At 46.9% G+C, this 23,018-nt stretch overlaps 1 protein-coding gene across 6 annotated transcripts in view; it reads right to left on the reverse strand.

The window, feature by feature from the left end:
* CTIF (cap binding complex dependent translation initiation factor) overlaps nucleotides 1–23,018 on the reverse strand; it is a 150,025-nt gene that overhangs the window by 92,351 nt on the left and 34,656 nt on the right. For 4 of the 6 annotated variants that reach the window (XM_048291353.1, XM_048291355.1, XM_048291356.1 and 1 more), the window contains 4 exons: nucleotides 13,287–13,409; nucleotides 9,226–9,299; nucleotides 8,304–8,408; nucleotides 4,319–4,394 (listed from right to left, as the gene is read on the reverse strand). In XM_048291353.1, coding sequence (XP_048147310.1) covers nucleotides 4,319–4,394; nucleotides 8,304–8,408; nucleotides 9,226–9,299; nucleotides 13,287–13,409 — 378 coding nt within the window. The remainder of the gene's footprint in view (nucleotides 1–4,318; nucleotides 4,395–8,303; nucleotides 8,409–9,225; nucleotides 9,300–13,286; nucleotides 13,410–23,018) is intronic. The other 2 variants (XM_048291358.1, XM_048291357.1) reach the window with 1 other exon arrangement.

Raw genomic sequence — 23,018 nt, forward strand, 5'->3', positions numbered from 1 at the left:
ACAGCAGAGGGGACATTTGCCCATGATCTACCCTCTCCCCCTGGATACCTGGGTTGGCTTCATCTCTCTTCAGGAACCTTCCATATCTGACCAGATCCACAAGTGAGCTGGTCCATCACTGCACCCTATAGAGCTGACAGGGAAAGGACATGGGTATCCTCAGATGGGAATTACCCAGCCCTTCCCAGACCTCTACACTGAGGTGCAACAAACCATGTCGCAGTGTGTCCATGCCTCCCCTGGGGCAGGAAGCCCCAGTGACCAGCCCATGCATAGGTCCCACCTTTACCCACAGGATCTCCACACTGAACTGTAAGGTCTGACTTGAAAATACTTGTCAGTGAGGAGGGGTCCCAAGGAAAATGGGCAAAGCTTCCTGTGGGTGCCTCAATTCATGTGGTTCTCCAGCACCAGGAGAAAAGCAGCATAACATCAAGGCTAAAAGAAGAACCTGCAGCTTGCTTGCTTTTGCTGTCAAACACAGGCATGTGTAAAAAAGAAAGGAGTTTAAATAACAAATCTATTTGCCTAAGCACCTGTAGGCTGAACTACAAACTGAATCAGGGATCCCAGTACTTCTAATCCTGTTTGGACAAAATCAGGAACACAGCGGTACTAAGAGGAACGTGAACAATTTCAGAGAGTCTGCCTTTCTCCTAAGGAGCTTCTCCCTTGTTTCTCTTCCAACAAGGAAGCTGGGTGACGACCGCAGCCAGAAGAGAAACAAGCAGTTTATTGTAACTGCAAGCATATGACAAAAAGGGTCAAGAATCAGTAAGGAAACGGAAGGAGATGAGCTGAAGGCAGTAAGATGCCAAAACAAATTATATCAATGCCATCTTCCAAGTTTATCACATTACAACAATGAAGCCCAATATGCCTTTCAGAAGTGCCACATTTCTACCTCCTAAAACACAAGACAAGGAGCAGCTGGGCAGTGAAGGCACATTCCCAGCATTCGAAGGAGGGCAAGCCCAGCTTGAAGGCATGAGTCCAGCAAACTGAAAGCCAAACACTGCAATACACCGGTCCAGAAACTACCTGGGACATGTCCCAAAACTCTCTGCTTGTGTCTAGCTAGCATCATTCACAGCACACCCCTGTGACATGCAGCCTCCTGAGTCCTTTGTGAGCTACAGCAGTTCCACAGGAAGGAGGGGGGTGGATCTTGTCTAGAGAAGCTGTGGCTGGCCCATCCCTGCAAGTGTCCGAGGCCAGGTTGGAGGGGACTTGGAACAACCTGGGATCATGGAAGGTGTCCCAGCCCATGGCAGGGGGTTTGGAAGGGGATGAGCATTAAGGTTCCTTCCAACCCAAGCTATTCCATGATCCTGTGATCTTGCAGAACATGACCCCTTGGGTTGTTTTCTCTGGTAAGTGTACAGTTTGCCAAGGGCTCCCTTGCCAAGGGCTCTGAAGACTAAATCTGGGGCCAGGGTACTTGGATGTGACACATCCAAGCCTGAAAGACTTCCCAAGTGTTTGCCAAAGGGAGCAAAAGCAAAAGGCACTGACTCAGCCCTCCCTGTGACGTCTTCATGACGCCAAGGTGGTTATGTGGTCTTCTTCAACAAAACAGGTGATGTGAAAAAGGAGAGGATGCTAAAGACTCTCTCTGCACCTGAGCTGCGCCTCCCGATGCAGCAGATGCTCCCTGGTGTGCAGTAAAAAGCAGATCTTATAAATGGAGAGCACTTATCTTCAAAAGAGTCATTTCTGGCAGCACTTTGGTGAATTAGTGCCCAAATCCTACTGCAGACTCTTATGAGTAAGGAGAGATGAAGAGGTTATGGCTCATGAGCTGAGCCAAGGCAATGACCTCATGAGCTCCCAGCCACGAAACTTTCAAAAATAAAACCTATTCACCAGTGAAAACAAGCACCTCAGATGGATTTTGAAAGAATGGAGCAGGAGAGAGCTTCAAATTACGAGTTGTGGCGAAGGAATTGTGGAGCCTGTGCATGTCCACGAGATGGCAGAGCACACCACGCTGTGACAGCATCCCCAAGGACTGGGATGCATGAATTCCAAACAAAAGAAGAGGATCTGGGGGAGGTCGTTTGGGCTTGTTTTGTTTATTTTTCCACCTTTCAATTCCCGAATAGTCACAGGCCTTCCTTGCAATATTTTGTTAAAATACTACTGATAGATTCCAGCAGAAAAACTCATGGATAGGGATATTAACACCCAGATATCCAGAACAGTCTGCTTAACCCCCAGATAACCAGAATATTCTGCTCATTAGGGACATCACTGCACCTCTGTGTAGAGATACCCATACAGCCCTGGATGTACACTGGAGATTAGTTCTACATTCATGTCCTGTGTCTATCACACCTTAACACCAAAGGCACGCAAATCTCCAAGCAACCTGCAAGCAAGACTTCCTACCTCTCTCAAATGTGGTGCTTTTAACCTTTCCACAGCTGCTGAAGCGTGCCCAGCAGCAAAACATTTGCATCTGAGTCATGCTGGAGGATGCTTGGACTGGTTCAATCACACTGGAGGATGCTCAGACCACCCCAGTGGGGCTGAAGGATGCTCGGATTGGCCCCTCCATCTGTGCACGCCTGCTGTAAGCTACCCATGAGCTCTCAAACACAGACAGAACAGGAATTTATACATCACCAACCCGAAAAGCCTCTTCTTCAGGATGGCACATGAACATAACAGTGTGGGACAACCCTATGGGGTGAGGAGTTTTCCCTTCACAAGCTCACATAAGGGAATATCTTCCCTTATTCCCCACTCACACCCCCACCCCCACTGCTCCACAGAGCCATTTAAAACAAGGGATAAAGAGCTATAAAATCACTGTCAGCATTGCACGATCGCATTCAAATCCAGTTAACAATGATATGTCAGGATTAAACCAGCTGTCTGCAAGTATTTCACTTGTCCATGCTGAACAAGATAAACCCCCTCCCAGAGCCACCTGGGTCCTAGTTCCCACAGACAAATGATTGACTGTACATGCCAAGGTAAACACGTCTGCAAATTAATGCAGCACTGCACGAGTCTGCCCCGAGGCACAAACAAAACATCAAATCCAGTATTCCCACTAGGTCTTCCAGCTTAGAGATGTCACACTAACAATTAAGCCAGATATTAATGTATATATTGGAATTAATTAATTGTATTCAATGCACTCTTAGGACACGATGAAATGACAACCAGACCAGGAGGACCTGGCTTATTTAACAGCTGTTGATTAAAACTCTCTTGAAGGAAATCAGCTCCTCGCACCAAAGATGGTTTGATTCTTCATTTCCAATTATTCCCCAGGGAAACTAACCTTATTTTGCAGAATTAATGGGGTTTGTATCAGCTGAACTTGATATTTTTTCCCTGTGACCTAAAGTCCAGACATACCAAACATGGAAGAGACTGAGCAGGAAGCAGCTGCAGGCAGTGCTCCTCCCTGCCAAAGTCAGCTGCCCTTCTCCACTCCTTCATGTATTCAGTGCCAAATAGCTCACCCAAAAGAAACAGTAAGATAGATTGTCACATGGTCTGCAGGATGAGCAAAGCTTTTCCTCACATGATGCGTGAGCAAGAAGCCCGGCGAGCTCTTGGCTGAACACTGAAAAGGGTAACACTACCACAGCACACGAGATGTTTTCATCCTTGCCTCTGGAGGCAAAGAGATTTCAGCAAAAACACACTGAGCACCCTCAGAAACTTGCCTAGCTCAGTGAACTCAGCTCCTTTGAGGACTAGGGCTCTGTAAAATGAAAAATTGTATGATGCTGACAAATTGATTTATTCAACCTGATTTCTGAATTGTGGGGTCTCATCCTGCCATTCCCCAACATCCACACATCCAGAGGTCATTTAACCAGAACTGCCAAAACTGGGCTGTAAAGAGAGATCTGGGGAAAAAATAGGCTAGAGAAAACACACACAGGTGGATTATAACTGCATATGAACATACCACTGCATATTTCCCAAAGGGGAAATACCTGGGTCAGCACACAGGCACTGCTGGCTTCCTGACAGCAACTTCTTTTAGAGCTGTCAGGAGGGGTTGATGCTTTTCAGAATCTCCTTTTTTTAAACGTAGGAGCCCTGTGTACGTGTACATACACAGGTATGTAACGCCCTCAGTGTATCACCTCCCCACAAAGCCTCCATGGTCACTGCCCTTGCCCAGCACTAATATCCAAAAAAACAGGCACAAATCTCCATCCCAACCCCCAAAGGACCACAGCCCAGCAGCTTTCCCACTCCTGAGAAGGGTTTCCTAAGGGAACACAAGGCAGGGAAGACGCTGCTGCTGGTCTCCACTGTGGCAGGGGCAGATGTCCTTGTCACCTACCTGCCACACTGGAAGGACTTTCTCTATGTCGTTCAAGTTGATGCTGTCACCATCCTCGTACTTCCCCTTTCCAAGCCTGTGGCAAGAGGAAAACAAAACAAAAGCACGTGAAAACCCGCTGGGGACACAGTTAATTTTCTATCACAGCACAAGGGGAATATCAGTTCTTACTGCAAAGGCCTCTCACGGAAACAAAGAGGCTCTCTCTGGAGCAAGTGTGCTGTGCCTCCAAAACACTCCCACGCAGGCGTAAAGCTGTTAATACAAAATTAAATGCTTTGCTCAGTCCTCTCCACCTGCACCATCTGCCACAGCTTGCAAACACTTTTGGTAGTAGCAGCAGTGAGAAAACCAAAGGCAGTCCTGAGCCCAGGGTGACTCGATTTCCAGACCAAGCAAAACTGAAAGCACAGCCCACCTGGACAGCAGAAATGAGAGCACAAGAAGAGTAATGAAAAGCGTTTCCTTTGAAGCACTGCTCATTTGCTGGTCTCCACAGGAGCTCCAGCTCCCCTGCTGAGAAAGGTGTCGAAAATCAGCACGAACACACACCTCAGACAGGAAGTGGCAATCGACATAAATATAAACAGACAATTTGAAAGACAAAGAAATTGGGGTGAGAAGTCAAGCACTCCCATACCACACACAGAACTGGCAGCTGAAGGACTTTCTTGGAACAAGAAAGGAAAATAACCAATCCAAAGATAATTGCTATCTGGACGCAGAGAGTTTGTGATGATACAGAAAAAGAAAAAACGGTCAATAAATATCACCCCTCTACGTTCAAAAAAACAGAGATGATCTTTTTTATTATGCAAGAATGATAAAGTACTTTTTTGTCAGTTAGAAGCAAGATATTGTTAAATAAGATACAGTAGAGACTTTGGCAGCAGCAGACCCAGGTAATCAGTGCCTAGAAGTCAGAGAAAAACAGATCTTGGAATTAGAGAAAATGGGAGAAAAAAATTGAGAAAAATGGTGTGTGCTGAAGTACCAGGCTCAAAAACCAGCAAGCTGAAGGGAAGCAATTTCATTAACCTTAATCAACTTGAGCACCCTGGTTTAGTAAAAGGTGTCTCTGCCCATGGCAGGGGGGTTGGTCTAGGCCATCTTGAAGGCCCCTTCCAGCCCAAACCATTCTTTGATTCTATGTTTATAGGAAATCAGAGGTGTTCAACAATTGACTTTCCATCACAGATAAAATCCTGACTTTGATTTACAGAGGGAAAAACATAGTGTGTGTACACATACAGAAATACATGTATGAAAAAAAATTGATACATATGTATTTATATAGATGAGAAAAATCGTGTCACCCATCTGGGGACAAATAATGCCAGCTGCAGGTGCAGAACACAAGTGTATTGTAGGAAAAGGTCATCTGGAAAGAGTGGGGACCACCCCAGGCTGAATTTCTGATGCTGAACTGTGGCAAAAAGGCAGGGGATGAAGAGGAGGCAGGGATTAGGGGGATGAAGGCAGCTTCCCTCTAGAAACAGCGTGGCTGAGCCCCAGTTACAGGACCACAGGCATGGCCGCAGTCACGTTTCAAAGAGGTGGTAGAGAAATTCCTTAGAGTACCTGAAAAACTCAAGTGATACATGTGCTTGGGAGATACCTGGAATGAAGAGAAAATACCAGCTACAAAAGGTTGTTTGATCTGAAAGAGTAAAAGCAGAGCAAGAGCTAGGACTGGAAATTAAAGCCAGACGAATTCAGGTCAGAAACGCGGTACAGTTCCCCCGTTTTTCTTAACTGCTCCACTTTTGATATTCAGCATGCAACCAAACTTCTTCCAGTAAAAGCAGATGTCTTCCTGGAGGAAAACACTTCACCCAAGCAGAAGTCACTTGAGGTCACACAACTGGATGCAACTACATGGCCAGCCTTAGGCAACTGATCAGATTAAGGAATAAAATGGTTCTTTTAGTGTTAAAAGCACACACTGAACAGCATATTCCTTTTTTTTTCCCTTTTTTTCCTCTATTATTTTTTTTCACTGCACAGCTAGATTGTTAAAAAAAGCTTCCCATGCAAGCAAGAGGGAAAATGCCTAGCTTGCAGGTAGAGATTCACGGAGGCTCAGCAAGCAAATCTCGGCACAGATTCACCATGGAGAGCTGATGAATGCACAGCACAGTGAGCTTTAGAAGTTAAAAAATAAGAACCATTTTGTCCTCCTTTGTGCTTCCTCTGTTCTGGCCAGGTTACTTACATGGCATGCACTTTGGGAGATGCACGGTTTGTGCTGATAATATCTGCTTAACTTTTCTGCAGATACACTAATTCTTCCTCCACTTTTGCAGCTGTAATATTTAGGAGTGATTAAATATCTCTCCTCCACACTGCCTTCTCTACCTTGTGGGCATTCAACACAGCAAGAACCAGAGGAAAACCAGAACACCAACCCTGCTGCATCCTCCCTGCATATAGCAGGTGTCACTGACAGGATCACCTGGCAAGTGCCATCAACCAGGGGGCACATTGTATCTTCTCTTACAGAGGAAGCATATTATCATATTATATCTTATCTTACAGACAGCCCCTTCATCTCATTTTTCAAACCCATCTGAAAAAATGGGAGTAAACGATGAGACGTAGTGACTTAGAGAAATTTAGTGTTACATTGTTCCAAATGTTCTGAAAATTGCTCTTTACAAACCTGCAGTGTGCCTTACAGAGCAGGAAAAATAGGTTGTGTGAGTGCTCCTGTCCCTGTACTGTACAGCAGCCTCCTGCAGATGCTAAGCCTGGGCTGGTGTGGGATTGCTGGCCTGGCTGGATGTTTCTAATTGTTTCCAATCAACTGTTCTAATAACAATTCTAATCTTGTCTTCTAAACAAGATGTGCAGACCAGGCATATGGCACTGGACAGTACTTTGGCAAAACCAAGTTATCAGCAGAAAAATGTCTCCAGGAGGAGATTTCCATCCCTGCAAACAACATGGCAGTGATGGAACATCAGCTGCAATCTTCCCAACCCCATCTTTTAGACCTGTTCTGATTTTTGCCTTCCTCTATGCTCTGAGTGATAGGGTGAGGAAAACCTGATCTATAGAATCATGGAACTGTTATGGTTAGAAAAGACCTCCAAGATCATCAAGTCCAACCATTCCCAGCACTGCCCAGGCCACCACTAACCCAAGTCCCCAGGTGCCACGTCCACAGGGTTTTTAAATCCCTCCAGGGATGGGGACTCCACCCCTGCCCTGGGCAGCTGTGCCAGGGCTGGACAACCCTTTCTGTGAAGAAACTGTTCCTAATACCCAATCTAAACCTCCCCTGGTGCAACTTGAGGCCTTTATCTCTTACCCTGTCATTTGTTACACGGGAAAAGAGCCTGACCCCCACCTGGCTGCACCCTCCTGTCAAGGAGTGATTGCTTCTCCATCTGCAGAGAACCTGCAGAGAAATGATGATATTCAACCAAGCAACACTGGTGAGCCACTTGGTGCCAGCACACATTTATTTGGTTTGACCAACCAACAACCAGTAAGGAAACCAGAAATACCAGGGAAGCCCGTGGAGGCTGACACCACCAAAAGGAGCTGTTTAATGTTTTCACAGTTTTATGAATTGCATTGATGCTCTCTCCTTCCCTGAACTCTTGCTAGGAAGAACAGTGGAAGCCTGTCACTCACAGGAACTGCAACCAGGTCAGCAGTAAGCCAGGATCTTTCCTTCAATATCCAGAGATGTTTAAATCTAGGACACCTGGATCTAAGAGGCTTGGATCCTGAGTTATTTAAGCACTGAAATCTATCAAGCAATGCAAAAACACAGAGAACAACTCTGCTCCAGCCCAGAACTGGGTGACAGAGGAGCCAGACAGACTGATTGTGGCATCCTCAAACTCTGTAAGTGGTCCAGTGCTTCTTCCCATGTCCTCCACGTGAGGCGTGCCACCACACCAAAGTTCCTAGAGCAAGGGAGAAGTTAAGAGACCCTTCCTGGAGAGCACAGTATGGCAGACACAGCACTCACCCTTCTCTGTCTATGTGAGGCAATGGGTGTTTGGAGGTGTTTCGCAGCTTTCTGTGAAACTGGGTGAAATCTAGTTTTTCAGGCTGCAAGTCCCACGTTGCACCACTAGGAGAGAAAAACAGGGAAAAACAGAGAAAGGAAGTCCACTACTAATTAAACACCACTGAGCTGAAGAGCAGAGGGCACATCGGAGCCTGCAGACAAGGAAAGCTGGCATTTCTGGGAGCACCACTCCCTGCTGCAGAGCATGTGAGCCTCCAACCTTCACACTTATGCATCTCTTTTAATTTCATTTTGTCTTGTTTTTTAGGTACGCTGAGCTCTTGTGGCTTGATCTAAGCCTCTAATTTTGATACAGAACACACCCTGCAAGATATACTCGCTCTCTGTACCAAGAGGGTATACCAACAGGTACTGGTCTGGTCCATGCAATGATGTTCTCTCTTGTCCTGCACAACCTGTCTGCTCCAGTGACTCAACACATGCAGACTGTGCATAAAACCAGACAGAAAGCATATTTCACTGCTTTTCCACACTGAGGCAGTAGCTAAGAAGCCAACACATGATGGTATCTCCAACTAATGGGAGAGTAAAATCTCAGAGCAGTAGCTCAGAGCTGACTCAAGCCTTGCCTGTGCAGCTCTGGGGTGACTGTAAGTAATTGTACTGGTATCAGTTTCAGGTGTTTGGAATGCAAACCCACCCAGTGGCCTCTCCAAAGCACACAGGACACTTTCAATAGATTGTGCTTGGTGCCACAGGTTAAATGGGGATGGGGAGGAGGAACAGTGATGTCAGTACTACCAGGGTACTTTCTGGTGTCTGGGTACCAGCAAGATGGACACACTGGTGAAGGCTAAGAGAAGGTGTGGTCCATCTTAAGGGTCCATCTTTCTCTTAAAGCATTTTGAAACCAGCTTACCTGAAGGAGTCAAAGGTGTTGGCAGCCCAGATGTCTGTGCCCAGCATGTCAAGGTTGCTCTCCTTGTTGCCATTCTAGGAGAGAGGGAAAGGAGGTTACTTGCAAGGAGGCACATGGAACTATGTGAACCACGGCACAGCCTCTCCCACCACCAACCATGGAGGTGTCTTGGCTCTGGACAAGGAAGCCTGTGCTCCTGTGTGAATCCATGCTCACTGCAATGCAGAGACCCCTCATCTGCTGCAAAACTGCACCGTGAAGGCAAAGAGTGACAGTTTCAGCCTTGGGGACACAGAGCTGTGCACAACATGGAACAAACAATGGACAAGCTCAGCTCTGACTCCAGCCCTGTCCTCCTGCCCCATGTCCACAACCATGATCCACCAAAGTCCAGGGGGAAGGCTGAGATTCACAAAATCACAGAATCATTTAGGTTGGAAAAGACCTCCAAGACCATAAAGTCCAACCTGTGCCTGATCCCCACCTTGTCACCCAGCCCAGAGCACTGAGTGCCTCATCCAGGCATTCCTTGAACACCTCCAGGGATGTTGACTCCATCAGTACCCTGGAAAGCCTGTTCCAGTCCTTACAACCCTTTCCATGTGGAAATTCCTCCTGATGTCCACCCTGCCCCTCCCCTGGCCCAGCCTGAGGCCGTTCCCTCTCCTCCTGTCCCTGTTCCCTGCGAGCAGAGCCCGACCCCCCCGGCTGCCCCCTCCTGTCAGGGACTTGTGCAGAGCCACAAGGGCCCCCCGGAGCCTCCTTTGCTCAGCCTGAGCCCCTTTCCCAGCTCCCTCAGCCGCTCCTGGGGCTCCAGCCCCTTCCCAGCTCCGTTCCCTTCCCTGGACACGCTCCAGCCCCTCCATGTCTCTCTTGTCCTGAGGAGCCCAGAGCTGTCCCCAGCACTGGAGGTGCCTCAGCAGTGCCAGCACAGGGGACGGGCCCTGCCCTGGGGCTGTGGCCACACCCTGGCTGGGACAGCCCAGGGGCCACTGGCCTCTTGCCCGCTGGGCACTCCTGGGCTCATGTCCAGCCCCTGGCACCAGTACCCCCAGGGCCTTTCCCCATGGGCATTATAAGAAACCTCCAGCCAACAGTAAAACACCTTGAATTTCCCTGTGCAGCTGCTTAAGTTAAAATGGACAACCCAAAGCACGAGCAACTAAAGCAAAGACCTCACATACGCTATTCAAAGCCCCTTCACAGTCATCACCCCTCACATGTCCTCCCTGCACAAAGAGGGATGCCCTCTCCACCCTTTGCAGATGAACTAAAGCAGGTTGGATTCTGCCATTCAAGACCATTCAAGAAATCAGACTTGACTCAGTCTGGGTGGATTGAATGCATTGCAAATAGCGAATCCCATATTAACTGATTTTCCCCTCAACATTTCTTATTCAGATTACTCATAATCTTGCACATACTCAGATTATTTAAACATTTCAGTCCAAATGGTTCCACTCTGGCAAAACACAGAGAAGCTGGATTCCATCTATTCCCTACCATATAACTTCTGTCATTTTCAAGTATTATTAATATTAACCAAGACACTAGAAACTCATAAAAAATGTGACCATTTCTTAATGAAGTCCCAGAGCTCAATCTGCTCACAAAGTGAGCAACACTCTCCCAACCAATGTCAGGACACATGTCCTCAGTGAACAGATGGTTACACTTTGCAGTTATTTCCAGCATAACAACCAATTTAGACACCAGAAACTCCAAACACAGACAGGTTGCTCCCTTTTTAGTCTCCTCCAAGGGGTTTATGGATTATGATTTTAACCCCTGGGGATTTGCAAGTTGACATGTCTCTGCTCAGAAACAAACTACCAGAAATACTAATAACTCCCATGATCAGTTACAGAAGATGAGCTTTTTATTTTAGGCAAATGTAAGCATGATTTTCTACCACCAAGCAGAGGAATTAGTTTTTTAAATCCTTACAAACATCCAAATGCAGTAAAATGGAAGTACACAGGTGCAAGTTAGCATAGCTGTCACACAAAGAAGAGAAACCTCTTCTTGCAGACAAATCCATTTCAGGTGGTGAGGAGGTCAGGCAGGTCCAAGGCAGCAGCTGGATGCTCTCACCCAAACCTGGTCCTCCTAGAGGATGTCCCCACAACCTCTTGGAGAGACTCCAAGCATAAGCCAGACTCCACAAAGACAGTGCCAGGCCCCAACGATAACACACCTTGCCATTAAGTCGTGAGTCACTGTGGTCATTTCAAGACACCCTTTTGGTCTTCCATGACCTGTCTTTAGAACCAGTTCCTGTCTCAGCTCATAGGACAGGGAGCAGCCTTGCAGCCCCGTGCTGCAGGGAGCTTACTAAAATGCTCACAGCACAGTGCTAAGACTTAATAGTAAGACTTGAAAAAGCCAGTTCTCAAATCCAGCTACAAAAAAGATTAAAAACTGCATGTATTTAAGAAAAGCAGTGACTTGCTGTCAGTCCCTCCAGGACTGCAATTATAACCATCAGCAATTTTAACATGAAGCTCCCAGTGACCCCACCCTCAGCTTTAGATCATCTTTTTCACTGAGAATTAGTTAGTACTGCTGAAAATTAATTAATTCACTAGCAATGATGATTGAGAGACAGACTTTCAAGAGTAACACCAGTACTCTGAGAGATGAGATATCCAGTAAAGCAGATCCTCCACACTGTGCGGTTCAAATGCACGTCCACAACCTCTGTCCTCCAGCCCTTGTGAGCACAAATGACCTCCATCCACTGCTGCCCAGCCCCTGTAGCTGCCCAGACAAACAGGGACAGGCCCACGTGGACTCTGGCTGTTTACCATGCATGCAGCTTCAGCAAATTCCCCACAAAGTCAGCATTAGCATGCATGCAGCAGCTTTCCAAAGCCCAGCTCAGCGTCCCACCTCTTGCTGCTCCTCATTACCATTCTCCAGAAAACAAATACGAAGTCATGCCCTTTGTTGCACAACTGCAACCCTGTTAAATCATCACTGCACACAGAACAACACCAAGTGGCCACCTGGGTCCCTGGTATAAATTCAGGGCTCATCCAGAGCCATGTGTTACTTAAGCGTTTTTCAGTTCTGAGCTTGAAGAGCTTCCCCCACTTTTCCTCCTTCTCAGCTGCCTACAACCCCTGGCTGCACTTTGGTAGAAAATAAAAAAAGATGAGATAGATACTGAACTGTCTGAAAAGGCTCCAATTAAGCATTTCCTTGTTGAAAACTGCAAGCTTTCACATGAAAAATACAGATAAAAGTATAGAAATTTTGAGGAAGACAATATTATCCCTACTCAAAGAGAAAAGGTATGTTGAAAAGGACCAGAAAGGACCATCACTTTGTAGACACAGCCAGGTTCTGCGGGTCCTGTCCCACCACAGCACGGCTCAGGAGGAAAAGCTATTTCCTCAAGCTCTTCGGGAGGATGAAAGGATGAATGGACCAGGACTCTGAGCACTGGTTCCCGACCTCAGTCTGCCCTCCACTGCTGGCACAATGGGGGCTCACATGTGCATAGAGGAGAGCGACTCCCAAGAGAAGACAGGAAGACAGAGGCTGACAGAAACTAACAGTCTGAGTTCAAGGATGGACCTAAGACCATACAAAAAGTGAATTCTTAGAGTCTTTTGCAGGGTAGGAAGGTAACTCCCCATCTAGCCCTGCAGACAGCTCACACAGAAGGCAGCTGGACTCAACATCACCATTTAACACTATCTATGTGCTGTCCACTCATCTTTCAACTTCTAATGAAGACCTGCCAGCAAATAATTACAAACATCTCTTGATTTCCCAAACTGAAATACTCCAAGACTTCAAATACAGAAAAAATCCCTGATTTCCTTTGCACTTAACCAGCTGACTAGGGACTTCTTTCCCAATATTAAGGCACTCTACACACCTCAGCGGGTCACACATCATGAGTGAATTAAATAGGTCTTTGAAGTGTCCTTCACAGCTGACATGCACCCACACTTCCGTGTGACACACACCACAAACATGTCGTGAGGAGGATGCCTCCAATAAGCAGCAAGCACAGGCCACAGCTTCGAGCACGTCACTACCAGGTATACCTTGGTCGATTGCCTGAACTGGCTGCTTCTCCTGTGGCTGCCAGACCTGGATCCAGAGCCCTGCCTGGAGCCCGACCCTGGCCGGGATCCTGTGCTTCCACTGCTGCTGTGATCCCACTCATCCTGAAAATAACAAACAGGTTGCTTTAGTCAAGGGCAACTCTGCCCCACACACTCCAAAACCACCGACCTGGCGGGACAGGAGAGCTCCAGCTCCCAGGCCACTTGTGCTGGCACCTACAAAACCATGCCCATGACCAGCATCCTGATTGTGGGGCTTCCTCTGGGTCCTTTAACATGTTCTACTTACACATTGCAAAAGAATGACACTCTGGGAGGCTCTGATGAAGATAAGATTTGGCCCTAGTACTCTAGTGTTTGCATGGGGAAAAATAATACTTACCTTCTCTATCTTCATGAGGATTAATTATGCATATTCATCAACCCCACATCCTCTAAAGCTGCTTAAGGGTATTTGGACAATGTCCTTAATAACATGCTTTAACTTTTGGTCAGCCCTGAATTGAGCAGGCAGTTGGACTGGATGACTGTTGTAGGTACCTTTGAACTGAAATACTCTCTTCTATCCATTCCATTCCATTCCTTTTACAGAATCGAAGAATATCCTGAGTTGGAAGGGATGCACAAGGACCATCAAGTCCAACTCTTAAGTGAATGGCCCGTACAGAGATCAAACCCATGACCCTGGTGTTTTTAGCACCATGCTCTGACCTAGTGAGCTAATCTCAGGCTCAATTCCATTCCATTCCATTCCATTCCATTCCCATTTCCTTAATTCCCCTCCCAGGCCCCGATCAACTTCTCAGTCAGTTTTCCCACTGCTCAGCCCACTGCTGGAGTCCAGCTGCACACATGGCTGAGAACTCTGGTAGTTCACCAGGAGACACATTACACAAGTAACTATTTTTGTCTCTTAAGGAGCTGTGCCTGATGTTCTCCTTTATTCTCTCACTTGTTGTGCTGTCAAGTAAGCTGCAGGTTTCTTGTTCAGCCCTCAGGGCATAATGGCTCATTTGAAAACCAGAATAACTCACCTGACCAGCTCTATCCAAATACCCCACAAGGTGCTTGGGGAAAAAGGTGGATATTGTCAAGGTAATTACTCCAAAGGCTTGGGAAAGGCTTTTAAAGTGACCTAAAATTAAAACTCCATGATATCACAACGTGCAGAATATTCAACTCTTCCAAGTACTCTGAAAATCTGGGAAATACAAAGGGAAGCCTATGTTCTAGGACTGGTGTGAGAGCTGACACTTCAAAAGTGTTTTTCATGTCTCAGATATCCTCATGGGGCTACATGCCATGGGCTAAGGCAAGGGCAGGGCCACCTTGGCCTTCAAAGTCAAAAGGATTCACCACAACAGCCAAGTCCAGGCCATTAATTTGAGGGCACAGCCCAGGTCCCAGCTTCACAAGTGCCACCTGACTGGGATGAGGCAGGAAGACAACTGCACAGCAGAACCTAGACTACCTAAGGTGATGCTACCCAGTGGTCCAGCATGGACCTTGATGTACATTCACCCAACACAAGGAATTGGAAGCAAAACACTCCAGTGCTGGTTTCTGCATCGCTCCAGCTGGACATTCTCCACACTGCAACCTTGTAAGTTTTAAGCAAGCTCAAATACACTGCAGTGTTGACTTCAAAAGAGATTATCTAGTTTTCAAGTTGTATATAAATGAAATCTGAAAGGTTGTGATTATTCCCACTGACAGTTAAAGCACCTTCTTCCCTTCTCATCACACCCTGACCCAAATCTCCCAATGGCTGAGAAATACCAAATGGCACAAAAGGAGTTGTTCAATTGGCATGGAGGGGAAAAAAAACTTGGTGGATGTCAGGCAGGCCACTTTAGGAAGCCCTGGGGAAGAGCCAGCCTTGCAGGCATCCTGAGAAGTGAGAAATACGTCCCTTGACATGGGAAAGATGTGCACCAGCTGAAAAGGTGGTTGGGAGAAATGCACCTTCACTGCTCAATGTTTGAAGGATTAATTGTATCCTACACACTGAACACCTTGTTCACCCACACATACAAAATTTCTGTGCCAAATGCTATGGTGGGACCAGGTCAGCACACGCACCCTTTGCTTTGAAAGACATACTGAAAATAAACACTGTTCAGTTATACTCAGTTGACACAACTTTTAGATCCTTCAGACAATCCAAGGTGTTGCAAATTCCAGAAATGCAGCTGGCCACAATAAAGCCCTTGTGAGAAATGAGGATATTGGTACCACTGTGCATCAGTGTCCACCGAGAAAAGCCACTGGATACAGCACAAACCAGTTAGATCACAATCACAGGTGGTTTTACTAAATCAGCTTGTCTCCTGGCTCTAACTCATGGCCTGGGGCTTCTGCCCTGTTTGCCTTCCTTACCTTTATCAAGCACTGATACTAATATTGAAAAAACCAAATCATTTTTAAAATAAAATTGTTACACCAAAAACTGTTGAAACGTCTGCTGAAGATGCAAACAGTCCAAACTGAGTATGGCCTGAATACCCTCAAGTTCAAACTCACCAGCAGGGCCAAGCTCAGTATTTCCCCCAAATTTCTGACTCATTGCCACAGATGAACAACTTTTTACTGCTACCTTACTGACAGGGATTCAAATCTCCAGAACGAAAATACAACCCTCAGAAACAATCCCAGACATTTCTGGTGGCTTTGTGTCCTGCAATAAAGCTTTTTCACGCTAAAATGGACCCTCTCTGCAGACCTTGTGTGAGAGCAGGGCTGCTCGCACCAACCTCATGGGTGATGCTCAAGGAGTGGGTGAGAGCACGCAGGTAATGATTGCTCCTTAAAAAAACAACCAAGCAACAAAACCCCTTCACCAGCATCATTGCAAAGCCCATAAAAACCCATTCCTCCCAAGCCCACAGAGGCAGCTGGAGTCCAGCAGAAAGCCATGGCTTGGCACTGGTGAGATGTGGCACTGCTCTTCCTCCATCCTGCACCACCACCTGCGTGCGTTCTACACAGGGCTCCTGCTAAACAAACCCAGCGTGCTGCACGAACAGAATTGTCTGCCAAAGCTGACAAACACTGAAGAAACAGATGTAACGGCACAAAGCCTTCCAACCTTTGCCTCCTGCTGACCCAATCCCCCATCACCTGGCCCCATTACTCTGCCGTGCCCTCAAAAAAACAAGGCTCTCCCAAACTCTTCCCACATAGTCCTTGAACTCTTGCTCCTATTTGGGCTCTTATTTGGGCTCCTCCACCTACCATTCGTGGTCTACACTCATCAGCAGGAGATGGGACTTAGGAGCCACACTTTGGGACTGGAAGGGAAAACACCATCCCTCCAGAGACTGATTCCCAGAAGCTGCTGAAACCCATGCCAATCCTTCTGGCCAAGCTCTGCACCTTCTCAGGAACAGTCAGGCCCGTGCACATTACCACTGTCAGCAGCCCTCCTTTGAAAACTAGCTGTCAAATCTAACATTTGCATTTTAATTAGCAATAATCATATGTTTCACTTACACTGCAATTTTCACCTTTGCAGCGAGCTCTTTGAGGCATGAACTAATTAATCCTGCTGCCTTTGCCAGCTCAAGAGTTAATACTTCCTGCTGCTTCAGTGCAAGTTTGAAAATCCTATTTGCAGAAAAAGGAGATAAGTTTCCCCAGTGCAGAAGCCATAAATGGAAACACAGTGATCACCTACGTAGTTGCTCTCAGTGATGACAAGTATGGGTGAAGTGGGCTGTGCTGGTAGAGATGTAGATCAACTCTGGCAGCAGCACAAGTTTTAGTGTCCTGAAGATATCAGTGGATTCTGGATGGGATTCATGCTCAATTGTATGTAAAAATTTCAATATTCAATGTACAGCACTCACAGGTAGGCCAGAGGAAAAACAACAGGAAGGTGGAGGAGCTCTCAGGCCCCAAAAACCTCTGAGATATTCCCCAGGATAACAAGGGTCACATCTGTGCCTAGGAGATCCCTAGATCAAGTTGTGGGGTGTCCTTCAAATGACTCCTCAACTTTGTTTTAAATCCTGGTCAGAACAGAAAACAGCTATTGTGTAAAAGGCCCTTTTTGAGGTTTTTCTGCAGTGGAGGTTTTCATGCACCCAATTTGTACTGCTGCCAAATCTTCCCATTATGCAGAATTTTTGCACTGCACTCCAGGCATCTCCCTAGACCTGTTTCAGAACAACCACTCCAATCTTTCTATGGAAAACCAAAGGCTTAATTATTTTAACAATTCAAAATACACCTTTAAAAAAACCCCAACAACAAACCAACCACAAGATTCCTCTAAATATATTAGTAGGGTAAACTTTCTAGTTTCTTTCTTCTCACAAGTATTACATAATGCTATAAGAACATCAGAAATTGTTATAAAAATGTCATGCAGTAACCCCAACCCCTTTGGCTCTGCTCCTTTTGTCCTCAGGTCTCTGTCCACCTTCCCCAGCCCTCTCCAATCTGCAGAAGGGACACCAAATGTCACTTTGAGCTCTTCTTCCACCACAGAAAGTAAGGTTTTATCTATACCTGTGTCTCAATACAGGACCAAAGGACCTGATGGACTTGGAACTAGGAGGTTAAGCTTACAAGATCTTTCTGGGCTACCTGGGAAAGGACCAAGCCTGTGTGGCTGTGTTTTTTGGACAACACTGGAAGAGCCATGCTAGCCAAGGATGTGCTAGATAGCTCGTTTACACACAAGGATGAAGAGGAGGAACACTGAGGGCTCTCGGAATGGCACTGGGAACTCCAGATGTGCTACAGAAACCCATCAGCAAGACCCTGTCCCAGCCTCAGGGGAAATTGCTCACGTCATCCCTTCCCTGCCTGGAGCTTCAGCACTGGCTGACCTATTCATCCAAACCTGGAAGGATGGAGACCTCAAAGGTAAATCAGGTCTCACAAAAGTAAGTGTGGGAAGCTCTGCATTGGGCAGACAGCCATCACCCGGTCCTCCCCACCCAAATGGAAACTGAGGGTGACAAGATGTCCTCTCACATGAGTCACTGGTGACACCAGGCCTAGAAGACACCTCCCTCCACCCTCAGAAGCAACAGTTCTCCAAAGCAGGCAGCAAAGCAGTGAAGCATCTCCCTCCCAGACCTCCTGGCACCCGAGCAGGTGTCTGCTTCACAAGAGGCACTGCGGCTCCGTGAGGCCAACCCCAAGGTCCAGAGAAAGTTACACCTATATGGCAGTCCTCTCCAACTGCAGTTGCATTCACCAAATGAGGAAGCATCACCCAGCAATTACAGGCAGAAAAGTGACTGGTTTCCTCAAAGCTGCTCTTTGATCATGGGCAAGTCACTCCACTTCAAGTTCTACTTTCTTCCTCCATCAGGCAGGGATACACCAACATGTACTCCCTGGCAAAGCCAGTGTCTGTCTTTCGCTTTCTCTTTTTATTTCAGAAGCATGAAAACAGCATCTGCAACATCAGCCAGCACCCACCTGCCCCAACAGATCCTCAACACGGTGGCCAACCTCAGCCAAATTCAGTGCACAAAATGGCCCTGGGCTATGACATGAGCAGGTCAATGAGATGGAGAACCTCAAACAAGGTCCCCAAACATGGCACTGTTGGAGCAAGTCCAGAGGAGGTCGTGAGGTTGATAAAAGGACTGGAGCACCTCACCTGTGAAGACAGGCTGAGAAAGTTGGGGCTGTTCAGCCTAGAGAACACAAGAGCACCTTGAGCACGTGGAGACCTCACAGCACCTTCCAGTGTCTGAAGGGGCTACAGGGAAGCTGGGGAGGGACTCTGCATCAAGAACTACAGTGACATGACAGGGAGTAATGGGCACAAGTTGAAAGAAGGGACATTTAGACTGGATATAAGGAAGATTTTTTTTTTTTTCCTGTGAGGGTGGTGAGACACTGGCCCAGGTTGCCCAGGGACGTTGTGGATGCCCCAACCTTGGCAGTGCTCAGAGCCAGGTCAGTTAAGGCCCTGAGCAATCCGTTGTAGTGGGAGGTGTCCCAGCCCATGGCAGGTGGGTGATTTTTAAGGTCCATTCCACCCCCTTAACATTCTGTAATTTCTAAAAGTCCTTCCAGCGTCATCCCTCTTGTTTTCTCTCAGATCTGGACCCAATGATGGGCAACACAGGCTGTCCACCAGAACAGGGAAAATGATTGACAAATTTAGTCAAGACATCCTGCCAATCCACTGTCTCTCCAGCCCTATCTGGTTAGCCAAGAATTTGGGGCATTACACGCTGCCTGCTGATGTCACTGGACTTAAGCCAGCAAGACAATTTCACTGCTAACTTCAGTTATCTGGACCCGGTGACATGATCCCTTCCCATCTGCCCTTGCAGCATCCACCAGGGAGGATGTCCTGGTGGTTGATCCCAGGAAGTCAAGCAGCACCAATGCCCGCAAAAAAAAAATTCTCTGGAATTGCAAATGAAATCTGCACAGATAATTGGATTTTTCCACTCTCCACTAAAACTGAGTTCCACTGTTCATTGAAATCTGCCGTTTCCCAAGAGACAGCCTCCATGTATTGCCCCACACCTCCTACTGCCTTTGCTTTGGCAACATGGCAGCTTTTCCAGCCATGACATCAAGCCATGGACATGGAATGACAGGACCTTAAACCTCACCTCATTCCACTCCCTGCCATGGGCAGGGACACCTTCCACTATCCCAGGTTGCTCCAAGCCCCGTCCAACCTGGCCTGGAACACTTCCAGGGCTCTGGGCAACCTGTGCCAGGGCCTCACCACCCTCACAGGGAAGAATTTCTTTCCAATATCCCATCTAACCCTGCCCTCTGGCAGTGGGAAGCCGTTCCCCTTCGTTCTGTTCCTCCAGGCCCTTGTCAGAACTCTTACATTAGCACAGTTTGGGACGCTCTTTACTCCATGTGGTATCATCTCCAGCCAAGGCCCAAGAGTGCAAACCCACCACCCCACCCTGCTACCATGTGCTGCTGTATCTGCGGGTTTAACAGGAGGGCAAACCAAGCCATCTCCTCCACCACCAGCTCCTCAGGGAAGACAGGACCAGAGTGCTACAAGCAAGGTGTAAGATCATCCAGGTGTGATCCACATACCCTTTCTGCTCCTTCACTGCTCAGATCAGCAACATGACCATCAACTGGGGAAGCCTCTGAGGGCCCAAACCCTGTACCAAGTTCCTGCTGCACCTGGTGGGACATGGACACAATCAGCAGCATGAAACCAAGTCCTGTTTACTGCCAACAACACAGGTTTTTGCTTGGTGATGATGGGTGACAGCCAGCCACCATGGAGGAAGGGAGCGACTTGGCCAGGAAGGAGAATTTTCAGCTCTCCCTCTCCCACTGCCCGGAGAAATGGCACAAACCCGCAGAGTTGCTCTGGTTTTTGTTAATGGCTTTTATGTAAGGGGAGCCTGGGATGAGTTCCTGCCAGGCCTTTCATGTACCAAGAGCTCTGCTGGCTCCCTAAATATGCACCATACCAGAAGTCTTTTACTTAATGAATTGCTCTCAGAAATATATCAAAGAGCTTCCTACTCGCCACAGCCTCACAAGGGGAATGCAAATAAAGTATTATATAAAAACTTCCCACTGGCTCTTTTTGGGGAAGAAAAAAAAAAATCCAAACATAAAAGGGTTTAAAATTATTCCATTATCTAAACCTTCCTCATTTATAGAGGCAGTGAGGTGCTCAAATAGTATTTTGAGTACCTGGTCTTCGCCCCAGAGGCTCACACGGGGTGAGACCTAGCAAACCTTCTGGTGGTTTAGTGGAGCATGGCCATGCCATGCAGCAAACAGAGAGATCCCAGTAGGAAACCAGAACTACAGATGAGCTGAATACAATTGTGAGACCAGGATTTTCTCAGCACATGAGTTCACAAAATGTATCTCAGAAGATTCCTCCATGAGGAGACCATTTTCTCACAGCCATCCATCCACAGAACTGGAAAGACCAGGAGGTTTTAGTGGGAATTTTCTGTGGTTTTAAGCCACTTCTTTGTATGGGATGCCTATCTGCCAGCCTGTGGGAACTGACATCCATCTAGTCTCACACAGCTGCTAATATGTCTCACCAAGTGGTGCAAGAGCAGGACAAGTCTTGGGTGCTCTTTCCCAGATATAGCAAACAACATCAGAAACCAGCAATTTAGGAATATCCTGGGCTGCAGGTTGCATCAAGACACCTCATTTTTACCCTTAAATTGTATTTTATTCAGAAATTGCTCTCAGCCCCACACTTGTACAACAACCAGTAGATGCTTATATACACACATACTGTATATAAATGCATAACACATACACACTAAAAAAAATATTTCTTTTATTTTTCTTAATCTCGCTGCCCAGAATTTCAAAGGCATCAGGTAGTCAGGAGTGCATAGGAGGATTATCAGGCATGGGAAAGTGAGCTTCTCTCTAGGCTTCCCTATAACCTTTAGGAAGCCAATTACTTCTGAAAATGCAAGCCTAGACTACTCTGTCTTCAGAGAAAATGAACCACATGCTGAATATATTTCCAGGACTAACCTAGATTTCCATATAAATACCCTTTCTGATGGCCAGGTTAGAACCACGTGAGGCATACCATGATCACTGATACATAACCCACATTTTAACAGTAGCTGAAGCCAGCAGAAATCTCAAATCCAAGTATTTTTCAACTAAGACTGGCAATGCAAAGATCTCGGCTGGAAACACAATAGGAAAACCAGGAATTCAATTTTCTGCCCAAACCCCTCAAATACATAAAAAACTGCAACATAAAAATGCCACCAAAACCAAACCAAACCAGACAAACCCAACCCTGTATTCCACTGGGAAATAATTAGCTGGCTTCTTCCTTAGCAGGTTTGAAAAGTGATCAATAATTTTAATTTAAGACAAACATCTTATTAATGATCTTTTTTTTAAAATATTGAAAGATTCTAGTGAAAACTTAACAGCCAGAAATGGTAATAAACTGCACCTGGTCCTCACCAGCAGCGTTTCACTCATACATCAGTGACAGTGAAAGAAATGCTTGCCTGGACTGAGGAACAATAGCTTGCAGCTCCTCTTTGGTGCCAAGTAAAATTTGTTACTCACAGTTAAAGGAAGCCAAACATGGAGAGAGATAATTACTAGCTCTGCTGCAGGCTGGGAGAGAGCCCAAACACAGGGTAAGCAGCTTGGGCATCAGCAAATGGTGTTTGTGTGTAGGAAAGGAGCTCCCTGTAGGAGGAGATCAAATACGTTTAATTCCGAGGGGAAAAAAAAAAAACAAACCAGCAACAAAACCAAAAAAACCCCATGTAAGCTGAAACAAAAGACTGCATGGCACCAGGCAGATGGAGGATGTCAGGAAAATAACACCCATGCACGACTCCTGCATCCTCCTGTGGTCTCCACCAGCCACTGGCATGTCAGCAGAGCCCTTGGGTAAAGAGCCAGAGACCTTCTTCCCCAGGGAAAGCCCCTGATGCACTCAAGGAAGCTCGATGGAAATGGCCAGCCTCCTGGCTGAACATCCAGCAGCTGTCTGCAGTGCTGGGAGGGAGCGTGGATGATGTTTTGCTGCTGAATATTTTGACGCAGATCAAAGCTGTAATAAATCAAATCCACAATTCCGTCTGGCACCTTCAGGAGCTCATCCGAAGCAGCGCCTCTGTTCAGCACACACCTTCCTACACAGCAACACCCTGCCTTTGCTGGGTGCAGGTATCAGTAGGGGTGCTCCCAGCATCCCTGCATCCGGGGCTGTGGCAGGGACAGGGTGCC

The sequence above is a fragment of the Corvus hawaiiensis genome, chromosome Z (assembly GCF_020740725.1).
Source record: "Corvus hawaiiensis isolate bCorHaw1 chromosome Z, bCorHaw1.pri.cur, whole genome shotgun sequence".
Lineage (NCBI taxonomy): Eukaryota > Metazoa > Chordata > Aves > Passeriformes > Corvidae > Corvus > Corvus hawaiiensis.